Raw genomic sequence first — 23,569 nt, 5'->3', positions numbered from 1 at the left:
ACCAAAGCATTTAAAGCAAATCTGATGAGGTTTAAGTTGTTCACAAGGGCAATATCTATCTGCCCTGAAATTTTCAGACCAATCAGGCAAGCCATCTTTTTGTCGCTACCCCTGAATTGTCAATTTTAAGAAACTTTTGCATCTTTGTTCTGATATCTCGAATATTAGTATAGAAAGAGATAAACTGTAAACAACAATAATGTACAGCAATGTAAGACCTACAAATAAGCCAAACATGATTAAAATGCTCAATTGACCCTTAAGGAGTTAATGCCCTCATATTCAATCTTAAACAATTTTCATAAACTGTGTGAAATTTTTGTAAATTTATACAAGATATTTTCCATTGTAATTACTGGGTTCATTATAGATAGATAGAGATAATTGTAAGCAGCAAGAATGTTCAGTAAAGTAAGACCTACAAACACATCACCATCACCAAAACACAATTTTGTCATGAATCCATCTATGTCCTTTGTTTAATATGTACATAGACCAAGGTGAGCGACACATGCTCTTAAAAGCCTCTAGTTAATATTTCCACTCTGCCAATGATTGTGTAAGTTCTGTGGTGATATTATAATGTACAAAATCATACATAACTATCTTTATCACCATGGTAACCACATGTTCTGTTTCTTTTCTAGTTCACCACAGATTGTACCATTTCTATGATAAGATAATACAAGACACTGTCCTAGATAAAGATGTCCTTGATAAACTGATATCCAAATGTATCCTTAGGATAGATGACAGAGAAGAGATAGAACACCATACCAGACAATCTGACCGCAACAAATGTATTTTAGACCTTCTATTTCAAAGACCACAAGAATCCTACTGTGTATTATTAGAAGTTCTTAAAGAGTCTCCTACTTGTCCTAGAGACCTGATAGAATGTATGGAATCTAGAACTATCCATCAAGAAGTTGATTCCCAGTCCATGATCAAGTCAAGTAGTGAGTACTTACTTTACATGTTGATTATTTGTAGGAATTTAACGCAGTGCTTTATTAAAACTTAAATGAGACAAAACTATAAAAAAAAATCGACCTCTATTTTTTATTCAGTATATTGGATTAACATTTAAGAATCACTGAAAGAAGGTTGGTATATATGTTACAGTGAATTTGTATAATCAGTGATTATGTAGAATCCCTGAAATTTTCAGGCATTATGTAGAATCACTGGCTGTTTAGGGATTATATATAATCACTACAATTGTCAGGGATTATGTATAATCACTAGAAAAAACGTCAGGGATTCTACATAATAACTGGAATGAAGAAATAGTTTTATTTATAAAGAAAATGAATAAAATTGAAATTACTTATTCTAGAAAATCACATAAAAGCATCATTATAAACTAAAATAAATTGTAAAATGTTAAGCACAATATATCAAAATGATAACCCATTTTTTTTAAATGTTAGGCACACTACTTGAAAATGTGAAACACATTATATCAAAATAATATGCTTCACATCTGTTATTACCACAATATCCACATTTTATAAAACCTTTTCCTGCACATATCGTATCAGATTTTAACGACACGCCTAAGTGAAATAAATATTTAGTGAAACATCTGAATGTACCCCCAAACAAAAGATGGGAATTTGCAACCTTGAACCGGTTCGAGCAAGAAAGATACCATGTTTTGTAGTCAGGCGATATCCTTTTTCAGTCTTTTTTTTAAACAATTGTCATTATGTTTTTCGGATTTCCCTTTGCTTTTTTACCATGTGGAATTGCTATGAGAATATTACACCAAATGCAAGCTTCCTCTAAAATGTGTTTCTATGTGTCAATCCTAAGTTCTGCCTGCTTTTCCTACATTTAGATGCCTAAGTTCTCACAGTTTTAATGTCTTGTTCATTTAAAGAAAAATAAAAACACACAAAACAGATGCTCCATAATCTTCTTCACCATTTGCTTTACATGTATCACAAATAACATGCTTTGTGGATTTAAAAATAGAGCATAAATAAGCTGTTAGTTTTCTCGTTTGAATTGTTTTACATTGTCATTTTTGGGCATTTTATAGCTGACTATGCAGTATGGCCTTTGCTCATTGTTGAAGGCCGTACGGTGACCTATATATGTTAATTTCTATGTCATTTTGGTCTCTTGTTGACAGTTGTCTCATAGGCAATAACACCACATCTTCTTTTTTACCTGAATATTCATTTGACGCTGGCTTTTAATAAACAAACAGTACATGTAAAGCCATTGCTATAAAGGGAATGTTGATATTATTAATTTTGATGTCTTCAACTTTATGTCGAAACCCTGTGTTGGTTATATCTTTTAGATCATCCTCTGTGTTAAAAAGCAAAATTATTTCATCTGGCAAGGAATAAATGAAAGAAAAAAATATAATTTGTCTATATTTTTTTTTTATCAAACAAAGGATCATTAAATTATTCATAATCCCTGAAATCATATTAGGGAATTTGTAGAATAATTATTAAAATATTCAGTGATTATGTAAAATCACTGGTCATTTTCAGGGATTATATATAATAACTAATGATTTAAGTGATTCTACATATTCCCTGAAAAATCAGGGATTCTACATAATTCCTGATTATACAAATTCACTGCAACATATATAGGGAAAACACTTTTACTGTTAAATGTATACAGTATAAAAATAATAAAAACACCAGTTCTTAGTAAGAAATCTTTAATGAATTTATATATTATATTTTATATTCACAGAATGCGTACAGTTACTGTAAAATACTTATAACGAGCTATGAAAACACAATTTATTAAAAAATGATAATTTGTAGTCATATGCATTTCAAGGAATTATTTCTACAGAAGATTTTTTACCTCGTATTTCTTCAAAAATAATTATGGTGACCTATACATATACAATAATGTTCATATATGTATATATAGTTACAGGGAACCATTCAGTCAGGTTACAAAAGAACTACCACCATCTGACTCAGAATTTATCTGATGTGAGAAATGTCATTGATTCATTAATAACAAATGGAGTTTTAGAACCCGACGACCAAGCAGATATAGCTTCCAGTGGAGTGCCAGCTGAAATGAATAGAAAGCTAATAGCTAAGATCAGAAGTGAACGAGATTATCTGTTCTTTCTGGAGGCTCTCAAAGAGGACCCTGGCAATGAAGAACTGGCATCTGACTTAGAATCAACTGATGTTAGCAAAGAGGAATTAAACCTTGTTCAAACAGGTTCGGTTATTTTATGACCTATTTATGAATTTACCATGCTACATAGAATGCACAACTGCAAGCATAATAAACATAAAATCATCTACAACTTCCAAGGGATTAGGGAGTAATTCTTATATACCACGGATAGGGTTTAAAACGGGAACAAGAAGGTTAAGTTGCTGCTTTACTTGGTCAACCGGTGAAATTTGCCAGGAGTGTTGATTACTGTAACTGGTTTACAGAAATGTGATGATGGTTTGATTTCAAAAGAGTAATTTTGGTTTTCCATACTTGCTGTATGGTATATTCATGAAAAGTTCATTTGTAATTTGAAAGTAATAGTATGTTGAGTAGGAACTTTAGTTTAAGGTATTTTTAAGGTGTATTCTTAAAAATTTGCCTGGATGGGTATATATATTAATATATTAATATGTTACATTTTTTCACTATAACTGTTTTTATTTTTTTTCCCATTGCTGCCTCAAATTTTGCAGGAAAATAACATATCTTACATTTGAAAAATATTAAATGACATTTATAAAAAGAAAATTCCATATGCATGTAGGCAGTAGTTATATACAGTTATTGCACTACTTATTCATTAGAAAACAACATATCATTGTGAAATTGAGAAAAGTAGTTTCTGTTAGTTCATAATCTCTTACGATGTTTTTTTTTTTTTTGGTGAAAATTGAAAAATATTCATTTCACAACATTATCAACTGGCATATTTTTGTACTCTTCATTTCCTGAAATCTCAATTATTTCAAGAGATATGTTTCTTGGAAATATTTGTTATATGAAAAATGCATCGTAAGGTCCCTTAATGGGTACAATTTTTGCCAGATGTTAATAAATTGATATCATTGGTTTAAAATAGCAATGTCTTAGACAAGTTTAGAAATCTGTACCAATTTCTCATGTTTCTGTTGAGCCTGCAACTTTTGTCACAAAAAGATCAACATAGGGATATTGATCCGGCGGCGTTGTTGGCAACAGCTTTAGTTTACATAACTTCTAAAATAGTATTATATTTTAGAGGCTAGAAGACCTGGATGCTTCATACTTTGTATGTAGATGCCTCATGATACAAAGTTTCAGTCTGTCACATGTTCATTGTCCTTGACTTTATTTTCATGGGTCAGTAACTACTTGAAGAACAGTTAAGATTTTTTGTAATGTTAATTTCTGTCTTATTATGAGTAATAGGATAACTTCTTTGATATGTACAAATATACCTAGCAAGGTCCTCATGCCTGTCTGACTGTTTTCACTTGACCAGGACCTCATTGTATGGATCAGTGAAAAAGGAAAAGTTTGGTGGGCAAGTCCATATATCAGATACTAAAAGCAATAGGTCTAGTATTTTTGGTGTATTAAAGGATTTTAAGGTGTACATGTCCAACTGGCAGGTGTCATCTGACCTTGACATTATTTTTATGATTTTTTTGTCTAATACTATATTTCGTGTATGGAAATATTTTCTGATGTACATGTCAGTCTTGCAGGTTTTATTTGCCATTGACCTCATGTTCATGGTTCATTGCTCAGTGTTAAGTTTTTATACGCCCGTCAAAATTTTGACGGGACGTATTATGGTATACAAATGTCCGGTGTCCGTCCGTCTGTCCGTCTGTCCGTCTGTCCGTCTGTCCGGCGTAAACATGTCGCACCGTAACTTGAGAACGACGTATCCAAATTTCATGAAACTTAATATAGTTGTTTCTTATGATGGTCAAATGATCTGTATACTTTTTGGTGAAAATAAGATTTAAACTTTTTGAGTTACGGCACTTTGTAACTAAAACAGGGGTGTGGTTTTTTTCACATGTCGCACCGTATCTCAAAAACGTTTCTTGATTATTGCTTAAAACTTTACACACTTCTTAGTTATATTAATCTTAATATCTGTATACTTTTTGGTGATGATTCAAAATTTCATTTTTGAGTTATTGAGTATTTTGTAAAAAAGGGGGAGGTTTTTTTTACATGTCGTGCCGTATCTCAAAAACCATTTATGATTATTGCTTAAAACTTTACACACTTCTTTGTTATATTAATCTAAAGATCTGTATACTTTTTGGTGATGACTCAAAATTTTATTTTTGAGTTATTGAGTATTTTGTAAAAAAGGGGAGGGTTTTTTTTACATGACGCGCCGTATCTCAAAAACAATTTATGATTATTGCTTGAAACTGTACACACTTCTTTGTTATACTAATTTAAAGATCTGTATACTTTTTGGTTTGATTCAAAATTTTATTTTAGTGATATTTGTAAAAAAAAAACAGGGTGTGGGGTTTCACATGTCCCGCCGTGTCTCAAAAACAATAAATGGTTATTGCTTAAAACTTCCTCAGAAACTATTTATGATTATTGCATACAACTTCCACACAAGACGTCGGGCGTATCATGCGCTCATGGCGCAGCTGTTTATTATGTTTTGGTGTGTTTTTCTTAAACTAATAATAAGCATTAGGTCAATTATAATTGTTGTATGGAAGGATGTTAAGCTGTCTGTCTTTCTGACAGGTGTCATCTGACCTTGACATAATTTTGGTGTTTCATTGGTCAATGTTTATTTATCTTGGTTATAAGTTTGTTTCTTAGAAACTATCAGCAATTAATACAACTATAGTTAGTGTATGGAATGATTGTAAGGTGTACATGTATTAATTTCTCCTTTGGTTTATAATCTGACCTTAACCTCATTTTCTTGGATCATGTTAATTACAGGAATTTCTTAGGAAGAAAGATAAGAAATAAGCAATATCCTTTAAAAATCTACTTTCCCCTATATAGATGGTGTTCTTTCACTAAATAATTCAAGATTTGGTGACTATGTTGAACGCATCTATCCAATCCAACTAGAGATAAAGGATACTACAGATACAGTTAAGGCGGCTTCATATCTTGACTTACATCTAGAAATTGTCAATGAGGGCCGGTTGACAACAAAACTTTACGACAAAAGAGATGATTTCAGCTCTCCAATTGTGAACTTTCCATTTCTAAGTAGCAACTTTCCAGCAGGACCTGCATACAGGGTATATGTCTCCCAATAGATACAATATTTCCGTGCTGCTCACAAGGAAGCTATTAAACCAAGAGTTCCAAATGGCGAAGTTGAAATCATCCCTTTGTAAATTTTACGGACGCCATCACGAGTTGGTTGACCGTTATGGAATAACCGTTTCACAAATGATATCGGATATGTTCCTTACGTTGTAACTACAATCCCCTTCCCTTTCATGAACGTGACCTACCGAATATGTTTATTTACCGGATTTGTTAACACATAAGCAAAACCATGGGTGCCACATGTGGAGCAGGATCTGCTTACCCTTTCAGAGCACCTTTGATCAAACCAAGTTTTTGGTGGGGTTTGTGTTGCTTATTCTTTCGTTTTCTATGTTGTGTCATGTGTCTGTTTGTCTTTTTCATTTTTAGCCATGCCGTTGTCAGTTTATTTTCAATTTATGAGTTTGACTGTCCCTCTGGTATCCTCTATTAATGCGACAGTTGTATAGTTAGGACTATCAACATAATATCAATGGTTAGTAAAAATGGTAAATTTCATTGTGTGCACACTTGTAACATTATAACATTTTTTGAATTTGTTTGGTCTCAAGCCTTCATAAATTCTAATAAATATTTATATTTCTGAAAGAACAAAAAATAATAAGTGCAACGAGTTGACATTGGAAGTCTGTTATTGTATTTTTATATATGTATTTTTAAAACAGCTACAGTTCCATCACTAACAAACAGACCAGGATTCCAGACACTGGTTATATTATTATCTATGGTTAAAGATGTACAGATTGCAAAAACAGAACCAGAGAGGCATGATACCAGTTTATCGGCAGACTTATATAGACTACAGTTTTGGTACAAAAAGATCATTAACATGACAACCATGGAATTACAGGAATATCAACAATTTGTTGAAACAACACAAGCAGTAAGTTTTTATTCTATGTATATTAAGTGTTTGTTTGGATGTAATCATTTGAAACACAACCTTGTCAATCTGTTAAAAAGATGAAGACATTAGTATTATGATTAAGAATTGACTGTAATATTTTTTCTGTCTATGAAGAAATAACATAAAAAATGTGGTGCAACTTTAGGTTGAATCAACCAAATGGTATGAAACTGATATGCAATTCTAATGACCACAACACACAGATCAAGTGTGAATTTTGGTGGCGTCACATTTACCATTTTAGAGCTATGCCTATTTACATACTGAAAAGTTACTGAATTGTTGCTTTCATTCTATAACTTTAGTTTGTCCCACCCAAATGATATGAAACTTATTTGCAGCGGAACTGTTGTTCTGTTGATAGTCTTGGACATTTACGAAGGGATGATTTCAACTTCACCATTTGTAACTCTGGTTTAATAGCTTCCTTGTGAGCAGTAACCCTCTATCAAGAAAATCATGTTTTTTTGTGGGGTTCGTGTTGTTTATTCTTTATTTACCACAAAACAAAGATCAAGTTTGAATTTTGGTGGGAAATTCACCATTCAAGAGTTATGCCTCTTTACAAATGGAAAATTTGCTGATTTTTTTGTTTCTGTATTTAACTATACAGTTTGTTTCTACCAAATTTTATGAAATATATACACAGTGCTAATTATGACACTTATACACAATGCTAATAGTGACACTAATACACAATGCTTATAATGACACTTATACACAATGCTAATTATGACACTTATACACAATGCTAATTATGATAAAACTTTGTTCGATTATGAATTTTGGTGGCATCAGATTTACTTTATAGGGTTGTGCCCCTTAACAAATGGAAAAATTGCTGAAACTCTTCGTTTCGAATCTCTATAATACTTATGTTTGTCTCTACTATGTATTATGATATGTATATATAATGCTTATTACCACAAAACTCAGTTAAAGTTCAAATATTGGTAGCATCACTTTTACAGTTCTTGAGTTATGTCCCTTTTAATCAGTTTTTATGATTTTTGTTTTGTTTGTAATCAGATTTTGATGAGAATGAGTGGCAAGAACAATCCTGATTATATAGAAATTAGATTGAGTCCTGTCCTGTGTAAGCAAGTTAAGAAGATTCTTGACCATTTAAAAGGTAATCTACGGATTTATTAAATATGACTGAATACATTATATGATACTTGGATCTTATTAAGAAGATATGTGATTACAAATAATTTATAAACCGTTTGTTTTAATATGAATTTCACTATTATTGACCAGCTTCTTGCAGATCCTGCTGGTATCCTATCCAAAAAATACTAAGACACAAGCTCTTAAATATAACAAAGAAAATTAAAAGTTCACTATATTGAAAATTGAAGTGAAGTTTCTCAGTCAATATATATATATATATATATATATCAAACGTCTGAATAATAGTCAACGATTTTTCCCACGTGGGAGCTGGATCGTTACAAGTAACGATACATGTACACAATAAAATAAATTATATAAACGACTAAAAAGTGTACATAACAACACCAATGATATAAAAAGGAACTATAAATGTAATTATTTATAAATATTTCGGATAACAGATACGAAGGATATCTGTTATCCGAAATATTTATAAATAATTACATTTATAGTTCCTTTTTATATCATTGGTGTTGTTATGTACACTTTTTAGGCGTTTATATAAGTACGTCTGAATCAGTGACAACTCTACAACAGATGTATCCATCGGATCGCCATCAATGATGGTGATCCATGGCCGTGTACATAATGTATATACAACTCGTCTAAACATCAACCCAACAATGTTAGATCTGTAAATTTGCTTTCGCAAATTTTTGGTTCTTCCCTCGCCGGGATTCGAACCCATGCTACTGTGATATCGTGACACCAAATCGCCTGCACTGCAGCCGTCCTGCTAGACCACACGACCACATGGGCTCTCAAAAAAGAGCTTTCGCTGGCCGTGTGTTACCTTTCCACGTCAGTTTTAATCTAGCGGCGTACTACAGTACATGATATATAAGGCATGAAGATGTTATTGTTACAGATCAGCTAAATTATCTATAGTAAAGGATCCTACAAATTAATGTAATATACAGTCACAGAAAAAAATTATATTTATAAGTACGTCTGAGTCAGTGACAACTCTACAACAGATGTATCCATCGGATCGCCATCAATGATGGTGATACATGGCCGTGTACATAATGTATATACAACTCATGTAAACATCAACCCAACAATGTTAGATCTGTAAATTTGCTTTTGCAAATTTTTGGTTCTTCCCTCGCCGGGATTCGAACCCTTGCTACTGTGATATCGTGACACCAAATCGCCTGCACTGCAGCCGTCCCGCTAGACCACACGACCACATGGGCTCTCAAAAAAGAGCTTTCGCTGGCCATGTGTTACCTTTCCACGTCAGTTTTAATCTAGCGGCGTACTACAGTACATGATATATAAGGCATGAAGATGTGGTCGTGTGGTCTAGATTGATTACATTTCACATCTGACAACTAAAACTGATAACATTTCATATTTGACAACTAAAACTGATTACATTTCACATCTGATAGCTAAATGTGATTACATTTCACATCTGACAACCAAAACTGATTGCATTTCATATCTGACAACTAAAACTGATTACATTTCACATCTGACAACCAAAACTTATTACATTTCACATCTGACAACCAAAACTGATTGCATTTCATATCTGACAACTAAAACTGATTGCATTTCATATCTGACAACCAAAACTGATTACATTTCATATCTGACAACCAAAACTGATTACATTTCATATCTGACAACCAAAACTGATTACATTTCATATCTGACAACTAAAACTGATTACATTTCATATCTGACAACCAAAACTGATTACATTTCATATCTGACAACTAAAACTGATTACATTTCACATCTGATAGCTAAATGTGATTACATTTCACATCTGACAACCAAAACTGATTGCATTTTACATCTGACAACTAAAATTGATTACATTTCATATCTGACAAGTAAAACTGATTACATTTCACATCTGATAGCTAAATGTGATTACATTTCACATCTGACAACCAAAACTGATTGCATTTCACATCTGACAACTAAAATTGATTACATTTCACATCCGACAACTACACTGCTACTTTTGCATAGGTACTATTTCTGTACTTAAAATCTGTAGTACTTGAAATATATGTGATTACATTTCATATCTGACAACCAAAACTGATTACATTTCATATCTGACAACTAAAACTGATTACATTTCATATCTGACAACTAAAACTGATTACATTTCACATCTGACAACTAAAACTGATTACATTTCATATCTGACAACTAAAACTGATTACATTTCATATCTGACAACCAAAACTGATTACATTTCACATCTGACAACCAAAACTGATTACATTTCATATCTGACAACTAAAACTGATTACATTTCATATCTGACAACTAAAACTGATTACATTTCACATCTGACAACTAAAACTGATTACATTTCATATCTGACAACTAAAACTGATTACATTTCATATCTGACAACTAAAACTGATTACATTTCATATCTGACAACTAAAACTGATTACATGTCACATCTGATAGCTAAATGTGATTACATTTCACATCTAACAACCAAAACTGATTGCATTTCACATCTGACAACTAAAATTGATTACATTTCACATCCGACAACTACACAGCTACTTTTGCATAGGTACTATTTCTGTACTTAAAATCTGTAGTACTTGAAATATACTTGTAATATATAGTATTATTTCTTTACTTTGAAATTATTGTAATATTTAGGTACTTGTATTCTTCAGTACTTGATTTGTACTCAAAATATTAGTACAAAAATGATGCCAACAACGATCACATATCCCATGTTTGAACATCATAACTTCATGACATTTGAAAAAGATAAACGGTCAAAATGCTGAAAATTTAACCGTGCAACCAAAAATCTGTAGTACTTAAATTTCAAGTACAAATCAATTACTGTAAAATACAGATACTAAAATATTACTATAATTCATAAGTAACATAATACTACTGAATTTCAGTTGCTAGATGTCAAATGTTATCAGTTTAAGTTGTCAGATGTCAAATGTTATCAGTTTTAGTTGTCAGATGTCAAATGTAATCAGTTTTAGTTGACTGGTATCAAATGTAATCAGTTTTAGTTGTCAGATGTGAAATGCAATCAGTTTTAGTTGTCAGATGTCAAATGCAATCAGTTTTAGTCGTCATATGTCAAATGTAATCAGTTTTAGTTGTCAGATGTCAAATGTAATCAGTTTTAGTTGTCAGATGTGAAATGCAATCAGTTTTAGTTTGGTGGTGTCAAATGTAATCAGTTTTAGTTGTCAGATGTGAAATGCAATCAGTTTTAGTTGGCTGGTGTCAAATGTAATCAGTTTTAGTTGTCAGATGTGAAAAGATGTTAAATGTAATCAGTTTTAGTTGTCAGATGTGAAAAGATGTTAAATGTAATCAGTTTTAGTTGTCAGATGTCAAATGTAATTAGTTTTAGTTGGCTGATGTCAAATGTAATAAGTTTTAGTTGTCAGAGCGCTTATAGTATTATGTTTATTAGATAGGCGCTATATAAAAGCTATGTAATAAATAAATAATGTCAAATGTTATCAGTTTTAATAGTCAGATGTGAATGCAATCATTTTAAGTTGGCTGGTGTCAAATGTAATCAGTGTAAGTTGTCAGATGTGAAATTTAATAAGTTTTAGTTGTTAGATGTCAAATGTAATCAGTTTTACTTGTCAGATGTCAAATGTAATCAATTTTAGTTTTTAGATGTCAAATGTAATAAGTTTTAGTTGTCAGATGTCAAATGTAATCAATTTTAGTTGTCAGATGTAATAAGTTTTAGTTGTTAGATGTCAAATGTAATCAGTTTTACTTGTCAGATGTCAAATGTAATCAATTTTAGTTTTTAGATGTCAAATGTAATAAGTTTTAGTTGTCAGATGTCAAATGTAATCAATTTTAGTTGTCAGATGTAATAAGTTTTAGTTGTTAGATGTCAAATGTAATCAGTTTTAGTTGTCAGATGTCAAATGTAATCAATTTTAGTTGTTAGATGTCAAATGCAATCAGATTGAGTTGGGTGATGTCAAATGTAATCAGTTTTAGATGTAAGATGTCAAATGTAATCAGTTTTAGTTGTCAGATGTCAAATGTTATCAATTTAAGTCGGCTAACTTTAAATTGCAATCATTTCTAGAAGGCTGATTTTAAATGCAATCAGTTTCAGAAGGCTTATTTTAAATGAAATCATTTTTAGTTTGCTGATTTTAAATTGAATCATTTTTTTTGGCAGATTTTAAATGCAATCAGTTTAAGTTGGCTGATGTCAAATGTAATCAGTTTTAGTAGTCAGATGTCAAATGCAATCAGTTTGAGTTGGGTGATGTCAAATGTAATCAGTTTTAGATGTAAGATGTCAAATGTAATCAGTTTTAGTAGTCAGATGTCAAATGCAATCAGTTTGAGTTGGGTGATGTCAAATGTAATCAGTTTTAGATGTAAGATGTCAAATGCAATCAGTTTTAGAAGGCTGATTTTAAATGAAATCATTTTTAGTTGTCAGATGTCAAATGTTATCAGTTTTATACAGCTACTTTTGCGTAGGTACTATTTATGTACTGTTTATGTACCACAAATCTTTAGTACTGGAAATCTTCTTTTAATATTCAGTAGTATTATGTTACTTATGATTTATAGTAATATTTTAGTATCTGTATTTTACAGTAATTGATTTGTACTTGAAATTTAAGTACTACAGATTTTTGGTTGCACGGTTAAATTTTCAGCATTTTGACCGTTTATCTTTTTCAAATGTCATGAAGTTATGATGTTCAAACATGGGATATGTGATCATTGTTGGCATCATTTTTGTACTAATATTTTGAGTACAAATCAAGTACTGAAAAATACAAGTACCTTAATATTACAATAATTTCAAAGTAAAGAAATAATACTATATATTACAAGTATATTTCAAGTACTACAGATTTTAAGTACAGAAATAGTACCTATGCAAAAGTAGCTGTGTAGTTGTCGGATGTGAAATGTAATCAATTTTAGTTGTCAGATGTGAAATGCAATCAATTTTAGTTGTCAGATGTGAAATGTAATCACATTTAGCTATCAGATGTGAAATGTAATCAGTTTTAGTTGTCAGATATGAAATGTAATCAATTTTAGTTGTCAGATGTGAAATGCAATCAGTTTTGGTTGTCAGATGTGAAATGTAATCACATTTAGCTATCAGATGTGAAATGTAATCAGTTTTAGTTGTCAGATATCAAATGTAATCAGTTTTGGTTGTCAGATATGAAATGCAATCAGTTTTGGTTGTCAGATGTGAAATGTAATCAGTTTTGGTTGTCAGATGTGAAATGTAATCAGTTTTAGTTGTCAGATGTGAAATGTAATCAGTTTTAGTTGTTAGATATGAAATGCAATCAGTTTTGGTTGTCAGATGTGAAATGTAATCAGTTTTAGTTGTCAGATATGAAATGTAATCAGTTTTAGTTGTCAGATGTGAAATGTAATCAATTTTAGTTGTCAGATGTGAAATGTAATCAGGATTAGTTGTCAGATGTCAATTGTAATCTATTTTAGTTGTCAGATGTCAAATGTTTTCAGTTTTGGATGCCTGATAGAAATGTTTTTAGTTTTAGATGCCTGATAGAAATGTTTCCAGTACCATACACCTGGTATAAATGTACATAGTAACAGATAGGTGATGTAACTGTAATCAGTATCAAAATTGTTATAAATGTTGGATGATTTGATGTATATGGAATAAGCATGTGATTCCATAATTTAACATGTAACCAGTACCAGTATTTAAGTAATATTAATATAACATTTGTGACTGCTGCTTGATAATTTTTATTAATTACTTTTTTTTAATAGTCTATATTTCATTATTCTAGAGAACAAGGAAAAAGAAACTGAAGAGGAAGAAGTTATCCCAAGGAATATAAGAGGTATGTTAATAGTTCATGTAGTGTTGATATTTTCTAACTTGACAATCAAAATGACAGCACTGATGCAAAGTATGGAAATTCTATTGCAGCATAACGGCCAAAATAAGTTTTTAATTTTATTCCAATAGTTAATATTGTAGATGGTTGAAGAGAGAAAAAATACATTAAAGTGATATTCAAACCAATAAAGCGATAAAATAATCTGACAATGCCGTGGCAACGAACAAAAACAATGAGAAGACAAATACCAATACACAACACGAACTGCATAACAAACACATTAAAAACCCTTAAGAAATCCAGTGGTAATTTCATGTGCTCAGGGAAGAGTAAAAGTGTTACACCTTATTTTGAAGAAATCCGTGGGTTGTTGTGCAGTTTTGATACGTCTACAAATCGATTACTGTGATGAATAATGCGCATGTGCCTGTTTGATGTAACATCGTTTCATGTGGCATGCCACTTCAGGAGTGATCATTCGGTGTGCCAGTATCTCTTAGACGAGTCTTAAGCCATGCAATAGTCATTCTATAAACATTAAAATGATTTGCCACCTGCACTTGAGTAATTCTTGCTGGGAACATACCAATAGCCCATTCTGTCTAATTTTGAAATAGACGTGGCATTGATTTACATGTAAAAGAGGGACAAAATATACCAGAGGGACAGACAAACTCGTAAATGGAAAATAAACTGACAACACCATGGCTAAAAATGAAAAACACAAACAAAAGTACACATGACACAACATAGAATAATAAAATAAAGAATAAGCCACATGAACCCCACCAAAAACTAGGGTTGATCTCAGGTGCTCCGGAAGAGTAGGCAGATCCTGCTATACATGTGGCACCCGTCGTGTTGCTTATGTGATAACAAATCCGGTAAATAGTCCTAATTTGGTAGGTCACATTCATGAAAGGGAAGGAGATTGTAGTTACGATGTAAGTTTCTCTATTTTCTAATGCGACCCTTTTGTTAACAATCGTGTTCCACAGAATTAATAACCAATAGGAAAACTTGATTCCATCTTTATATACATGTAATTTTTTTTTTAAATCTTTGAAATCAGAAAATAATATCACGTCATTTCCTATATTTTTACAAATGAGTAAATAAGGTTACTAGTTTTAATCTTGAAAATATTTGAAATCAATATATGTGATTTTTTTTCAAATTAAAAACCAATTTAATGTTTCTTTTTGTTTTTTACCTAGTATATATGACAATATGGATGAAATCGTCATTCTCCTTATTTTTTAAATTGTGTCTTATTCTTCTAAAACCGGTAATGATTGGTGATGTAACTCTCTTGAGCTTCTATGTTTGCTATCCATGTATGCTTTATCTGATATTCGGTCACTTTCTACATTGTTCTAAGTCTCCTAACTTTGAGATATATTTTTGTCTTTCAGTGATTCTCATAATATTATGGGCAATATCGTTATAAAAGGTACCAGGATTATAATTTAGTACGCCAGACACGCGTTTCGTCCATATAAGACTCATCAGTGTTTAAACATATGATTTGCTCAGTGTTAACTTGTATTTTTTTTCGAAAAAGGGAAATCTCTATTTATCTCTGTTTGCAACTTTAATGTATTAATAATAGAGGGTAAACATTATCAGTACATTTTGGTGCATCATGATAAAATGTACACTTCCTTTTTGAAGATAAGAATTCGACTGATTTTGAATCATGTTATTTTGGGATAAATGATAAATATTTCAGATCTCTGAAGAATCTCCATCAGGATATTTTGACGAATCAAAGTAAAATGTTAACCAATTTGACACTAATGGTAATGTTAAAATGACCGTTTGACGCCTGACAGTAAAGGGCATTTCTACCTTTATACTAGATTAAAGAAATAATTCATGGGGGCGTGAATATATCGTGATTTTACCACGGGTTGCCGTTGGCCCTTTATGCCAAATATTTTACCTTGAGCGATAGCGAAGAGTAACATATTAGCACAAAGGAACAACCCGTGGTGAAATCACGATATATTCAAGCCCCAATGAATTATTTCAAAATACAGCAATTGTTTTGGATTGAAGCGCTCTAGGTGAAGGCTTTATTTGCTGTTCCAATAAATAAACGCACTTTTGAATTGACACAAAAGAACGGAGCAAACTGAATAAGTGACATGCTTAAACTATTTACAATAACATATTTGTTTGAATGAATCTAATTGACAATTGTACTTATATGTCTTATAAGTATACACAAATTGCTTATATAACACATTTTAGCATCGTTGGTTACATTTCATTGTTTGTGATGATTTTCGAATTCACAAGCGTGTATTTTCACGTAAAATGCTGATATTCTGACTTCATAGTTCTATGACGTCAGGTAGCTCATTCATAAAAAAGCATATGACGTGGGAGTACGATCGGAACTGCCCAAACAATATATTTATATTTTACCACGGGTGTGTATTCAAAGCTTTTGATGGACGTTATGTTAGAATGTTGAATTGATTTTCTTTTATTGATAAGAATCATATATATTTTCAGAGCAGATAAAAGGTCAAATAGAAGACTGGGAACAGAAAGATAAGAAGTTTGTGTCAACAAGAGCCAGTGATTACGTCATGGAAACTGTACAGGACAACAGTTGTGTGACTTTAACTGCCCCAGCAGGAGTTGGGAAATCTTTTATCTGTAGACATACAGCGCTTGTTTTACAGAAGAAAGGATACAAAATAATACCAGTGGAATATCCAACAGAGATAAAGACTTATTATCAGCCTGGTAAACAGACTGTCTTCATTGTAGATGATATTTGTGGAAATTACACTGCCAACCAACAACAGATTAATAACTGGAAACAACTGTTACCTGTGATTGATAGAGTTATTGCAGACAAATGTTGTAAGATTATTGTATCTTGTAGGTTACAAGTCTATAAAGATGATAAGTTTAAGATATTAACACCTTTTAAATCTTGTGAATGTAACTTGGTATCAGATGAATTATGTCTTACATCTGATGAGAAAACAAAAATAGCAAAAACCTATATTGGAACAAATGTAAAAGATATTGATGATTTATCACAAAACAGTGATTTTTTTCCACTTTTATGCTACTTATATCATGAAAAAAAAAGTTCAGATATGAAAGATTTTTTCAGAAATCCTTTTGTGGTCTATAAAGATGAGCTAGACAGGTTAAGTGAGAATGGGGATGAAGGGAACTTTAAGATATGTAGTCTTGCTTTGTGTGTTCTCTTTAATAATCAGCTAGAAGAAAAATGGTTCCAGGGTAAAGCGACTGGTGAACAAAGACAGATCATAAATGACACATGTGAGGCTTGTGAGTTCAATAGTATACCAAAGGCAAAATTAAAGAAAGAACTTGACACTCTAGATGGTACATTTATATGTAAACAGAATGGAATTTATAGAACTGTACATGATAAACTGTTTGACTTTCTTGCTCATTACTTTGGTCAGAAAATGATTGAATGTTTGATAGATCATGGTGATAGTGATTTACTACATGAACGTTTTATTTGGCAGAAATCACCAGATGACATGAACAGTAACATAGACTTTATTATTGATATACCAGGTGATTATTTAAAATCATATCTACAAAGGTTGATAAAAGACTGGTCAGCAGGAAAGGTGTCAGATGTGTTTGATAACAATAATATGAAGGAATCATCATTCAGACAACAGTTATTACAGTACTTACAACAACTAGATGTATCACAACAAGTAACATTAGCCAGTACCAAGGATACAGTGAGACCAAAGGAGGAGGAGTATGGATCAGGTAATACTCCACTAATAGACGCTTGTTATGAAGGTTATCATGATATGGTAGAATGGCTGCTACATAATGATGTAGATGTGGATCAGAGTAAAGATGATGGGATTACTGGACTGTGCATGGCAAGTATTAAAGGACATACTGAAATAGTAAAGTTACTGTTAGAGAGGAATCCTAATGTTGATCTATGTAATAATGATGGCTGGAGTCCTCTGTATACAGCAAGTTCTAAAGGACATACTGATATAGTAAAGTTACTGTTAGAGAAGAATTCTAATGTAGATCTATGTAACAATAATGGCTTAAGTCCTCTGAATGCAGCAAGTCACGAAGGGCATACTGATATAGTAAAGTTACTGTTAGAGAAGAATCACAATGTAGATCTATGTAACAATGATGGCTGGAGTCCTCTGAATACAGCAAGTGATGAGGGACATACTGATATAGTAAAGTTACTGTTAGAGAAGAATCCCAATGTAGATCTATGTAATAATGATGGCTGGAGTCCTCTGTATACAGCAAGTTCTAAAGGACATACTGATATAGTAAAGTTACTGTTAGAGAAGAATCACAATGTAGATCTATGTAACAATGATGGCTGGAGTCCTCTGAAATCAGCAAGTACAGCAGGACATACTGATATAGTAAAGTTACTGTTAGAGAAGAATCCTAATGTAGATCTATGTAACAAGGATGGCTGGAGTCCTCTGAATTCAGCAAGTGCTAAAGGACATACTGAAATAGTAAAGTTACTGTTAGAGAAGAATTCTAATGTAGATCTATGTAACAATAATGGCTTTAGTCCTCTGAATGCAGCAAGTCACGAAGGGCATACTGATATAGTAAAGTTACTGTTAGAGAAGAATTCTAATGTAGATCTATGTAACAATAATGGCTTTAGTCCTCTGAATACAGCAAGTCAGGAAGGACATACTGAAATAGTAAAGTTACTGTTAGAGAAGAATTTTAATGTAGATCTATGTAACAAGAATGGCTGGAGTCCTCTGAATTTAGCAAGTGCTAAAGGACATACTGAAATAGTAAAGTTACTTTTAGAGAAGAATTCTAATGTAGATCTATGTAACAATAATGGCTTTAGTCCTCTGAATGCAGCAAGTCAGGAAGGACATACTGAAATAGTAAAGTTACTGTTAGAAAAGAATCCTAATGTAGATCTATGTAACAATGATGGCTGGAGTCCTCTGAATACAGCAAGTCAGGAAAGACATACTGATATAGTAAAGTTACTGTTAGAAAAGAATCCTAATGTAGATCTATATAACAATGATGGCTGGAGTCCTCTGAATACAGCAAGTGACGAAGGACATACTGATATAGTAAAGTTACTGTTAGAGAGGAATCTTAATGTTGATCTATGTAGCAATGATGGCTTTACACCATTGATCTCCTCGTGTATCAATTATCATACCAGTATAGTCCGGCTATTAATTAAACATAAACCAAACATTAATGCCCAGACATTTGATGGAGGTAATGCTTTATATTTCAGTGCACTGAATGGAAACATAGAGATAACAAAGTTACTGTTAGAGAACAATGCTGATTGTAATATCTGTATATACAGTAAAAAGGCATTAACAGATATATTCACTATTCAGCCAGGGTACACATTAGATAAAGGAAAACAATTAGTATTTGATAGCCTGGTAAATAATACATCATCACGTGTAACAGAATACGTGAGTAAGAAGTCGGTAGAGTATGCCTTTGATGTAGTAGCTGGTTGTTCTCCATTACATATAGCCTGTTTTATGGGTAGAATAGATGTAGTCCTTTGTCTTCTGGACCACACTGCTAACATTAACATGACAAAAGATGATGCCACCACACCATTATGGTATGCATGTGAAGTAGGACATGAGGATGTTGTACGTTTATTGTTAGATAAAGAAGCAGATACACAGATATGGAGACTTGATGAAAAATCACCTTTACAGATTGCTACGGATAATGGACATACATCTATAGTAATGATGTTAAAAAATCTCACAAATAAGGCGGAACCAAATTTTTCTTAACTCTTTTTCTTTGGTCAATGATTTTTAACTCTTTATCTCAGTTTTACACATACATGACAGTCATCTTTTCATATATACCTACCAGTTTGAAAATGATCATACATTACTGTAAATGCTCTTCGTTCGCTAGTATGATCTGTTATTTATTGAAAAGGTTGATATCTACTCCTGTTACACTACTCTACTCTGTTTTCTAATTTTACAACGCACATGCAGCTTATCGTTTTGTGTTTTCACCACCAGTCTATAGTGTTACCGGTATTCACACACACACACACATCTGGGGTTGGGGTCAACATAAATATTTTGGTACAAACGTCTGGTTTTTTTTAAATCACCCAATTAAACTCAGAAGTTATTGTCGTATAAATCACCTTACCGGTATACTATTTGTGCCTAAATTGCTTTTTGGTAGATAGTTGTCTCATTGACAATCATACCATACCTTCTTATCTTTTCTTTGGTGGATAGTTGTCTCATTGGCCAACATACCCAATCTCCTATTTCTACTTTGGTTAGTTTTCTTATTGGCAGTCATATTTTTATTTTGGTGGATAGTTGTCTAATATGCAGTCATACCACCTCTCATTCTTATCACATGACTGGATAATCTGATTGGCAATCGAATCATATCACCTAATTCTACTTTTGTTGATAATTGTCTAATTGGTAAATATATCCCATCTCCTTATTTTTACTTTGATGGATAGTTGTATAAAATGACAAGCAGAAAGCATGTAACATTATGTTAAACAAACTCACTATTGTTATGTATAGATATTTTTTTATATATATATAGTATAGTTTATACTACATTCATATTGATTTATGGGAAATCCCATATTTCCAAGCTTCCATTATAATGTTTATAGATGCTAACAACATGGGATCTTTCATATCATTAGATCAGAACACAGGTTTTATAGAATACTTAACAGAAGGTAAACATTTAGGAATAGCCCTCTAGAAATTACGAATTGTTGCTACATACAGTTGGTTCATGTTCTACTCTGTAGGTATGTCATCGTATATACTGTACATGTATATATACTGGTAAACATATATATGAGACTTATGCTTACCTTTATATTTCCGGCCTTGAAGTAATGAAACTTTCTAGTATAATTTTTGCACTCCGACTCTGAAATGAAGGAAAACAATCAGTCCTTTGCTCTAGTGTTTCTAACCAAATTTCTTACTCTTAGTACTGAGTTAAGTTTTATGGCCGAAGCCCTGGTTTAGTTGTGTTATTGGAATACCGTTAGAATGTCTTATGTGTTACATTCCAGATTTATAATGTCATTTTATTATATACATATTTTTGCTATACATGCTGATTTCTTATTTTCTTCTCTTCTTGTATTACATAATACGTTTTACCCAAACTGTACACAAGAAGCTGCAAACGTACCAGAGCTTCGTGCAGATGTGAAAAATGTTAAATGAAGATGACAAAATATCTTGTAAAGTGTCATTAAACAACCCTTGAATTTGTGAGTATATAATTTACTAAAATTGACGATCATTGTTTTAATCAGTGGTACAACAAGTGTTGTATTATGTAATGGTATTGATTGTTTTGTTCTTATGACATATCACAGGGACGGATCAAGCCATTTTAAAAAGGGGGGTTCCTAACCCATGACAAAAGGGGGTTCCAATTACATGTCCCCATTCAAATGCATTGATCGTCCCCAAAAAAAGGGGGAGTTCCAACCCCCGGAACCCCCCTCTGGATCCGCGCCTGTATCAGTGATGGATTTAATGCGTTTGTTATTTGACACAGTGTTATGAAATTGTATTGATTGCTTTGTTTTTGACATATCAATGATTACACTGTTATGCAATGGTATTAGTATTTTGTTCTTTGACATATCAGTGATTCAAAATGTTATGCTATGGTGGTGATTTTCATACGCCAGTTTACTGGACGTATTATTGTATAATGTTGTCTGTCCGTCTGTCATCAACATGTCAGACATTAACTCAAAATACTTAACCAATTTGCATGAAACTTAAGTGACTAGTTTATATCTAATAAGATAACCTCCTCTAAGATTTTCATTAATTTCTAATATGACTTTCAGGAGTTATTGAACCTTTTCTTTTTGAAAAAGCGACGGGCGTATGGTTTCTGTCTTTCAATATAGAAATGTAGCATAGCAGAGATGGGTTTGTGTTAGGTTTAACCTTTTTGGATTATTTAAGAAGGTAGCTAAGCTTTATAACCACATCTTTTAATTCCAATTGAAATTTTGATGGTTTGATGACTTTTTATTGCAAATATCTAAAATGTGTTGTGTATTGAATTTACGCTTTATTTTTTAGAATTGTTCATTTGTCAATGCTGTAATTACTGTTTGCATTTTTATAGACACACATAATATATTTGATGCTATGATTAGATTTGTTTTCCCTGTATTTTAAATATTATATGATGTGTATACAATTGAACAGGATGAGGAATACAAATGTATTAATATATTGCTGTAACTATCATGAATATGTACTGGAAAGATTCATATTAATATGAGATAACCATACATTCCAAGGAAAATACTTTTTGTCATACTTGTTATCATGTAACACATATGTTAAGTCTAAATGTAAATAACGAATTGAATTGAATTAATTAAATGTCTCGTTACATGTAGAACGACATATATCCTTTCGATTGTATAGGGTCTGTAGATCTTTATTTTTAGCCAAAATATAATGTTAGATTGGTAATGTTCTTAATTGTGATAAAGACCCTTATTTATTTTTAAATCTTTAAGTCTGTTTAGAAAAGAATTGGACAAATGTTTGGTAAGTCAATATTAATTAAATGTCATCAGACATGACAACTAAAAGACATATGCTTATTCCAATCTACGTTTGACTATACGCGTCTGGCGTACTAAATTATAATCCTGGTACCTTTGATAACTATTTGATTCAAAATAGAAGCAAACTTTAAAATATAACGTTGTAATGAATATTTTAGCATTTATGATAATGTGAACTGTCTTATCAAAAAGAAGTTCCCAAAATACAACACCCAATTTCGTCCACTACAAATCAAAATTCCAACAGATTACAACTGATATTTTGTCCCCATTGTGCTTCTCATTGGTATTTTTCCATGCATAAGGTTTTTATTCTAAATTAATTTTTAGTAGCTACATGTAGATAATGAATCAATTTACAATGTACCAAACACTAAATACGTGTGTACTGATAGGCAATAGTGTAACCTTCATGCGAATAATTTCATGAATTTGGTATTATGTCGATTACACAAAGAATACAATATGATAAAGCATTGTAAAAGGCAAAACATGCCTTAGCTCCAGAATATATGCCCAGTCATTTCTTATCAGCTTCTGTAAACCAAACCATATTATACGAGATTTTCGTCCGCAGATAAATTTATAATTGCAAAACCAAATATAAGTCTATAGCTTTTCGTACAGTGAACTAAAAGTATGGAATGCTCTTCCAAATACTATTTTAAAAAGCAAACACAGTTATAGGATTTAATATAA

At 31.9% G+C, this 23,569-nt stretch overlaps 1 protein-coding gene across 1 annotated transcript in view; it reads left to right on the top strand.

The window, feature by feature from the left end:
• The window catches only part of LOC139483508 (uncharacterized), a 124,498-nt gene that overhangs the window by 12,120 nt on the left and 88,809 nt on the right, over positions 1–23,569 (top strand). The window contains exons 5-10 of the mRNA XM_071267528.1: positions 648–959; positions 2,911–3,216; positions 6,945–7,162; positions 8,216–8,318; positions 14,167–14,220; positions 16,744–20,196. Of these exons, the coding sequence (XP_071123629.1) occupies positions 648–959; positions 2,911–3,216; positions 6,945–7,162; positions 8,216–8,318; positions 14,167–14,220; positions 16,744–20,042 (4,292 nt within the window). The 3' untranslated portion in view covers positions 20,043–20,196. The remainder of the gene's footprint in view (positions 1–647; positions 960–2,910; positions 3,217–6,944; positions 7,163–8,215; positions 8,319–14,166; positions 14,221–16,743; positions 20,197–23,569) is intronic.

This window comes from Mytilus edulis, chromosome 7 (genome assembly GCF_963676685.1).
Source record: "Mytilus edulis chromosome 7, xbMytEdul2.2, whole genome shotgun sequence".
In the NCBI taxonomy this organism is placed as follows: domain Eukaryota; kingdom Metazoa; phylum Mollusca; class Bivalvia; order Mytilida; family Mytilidae; genus Mytilus; species Mytilus edulis.
The sequence above is the reverse complement of the archived record's forward strand: the minus strand, read 5'-3'. Positions and strand labels throughout refer to the sequence as shown.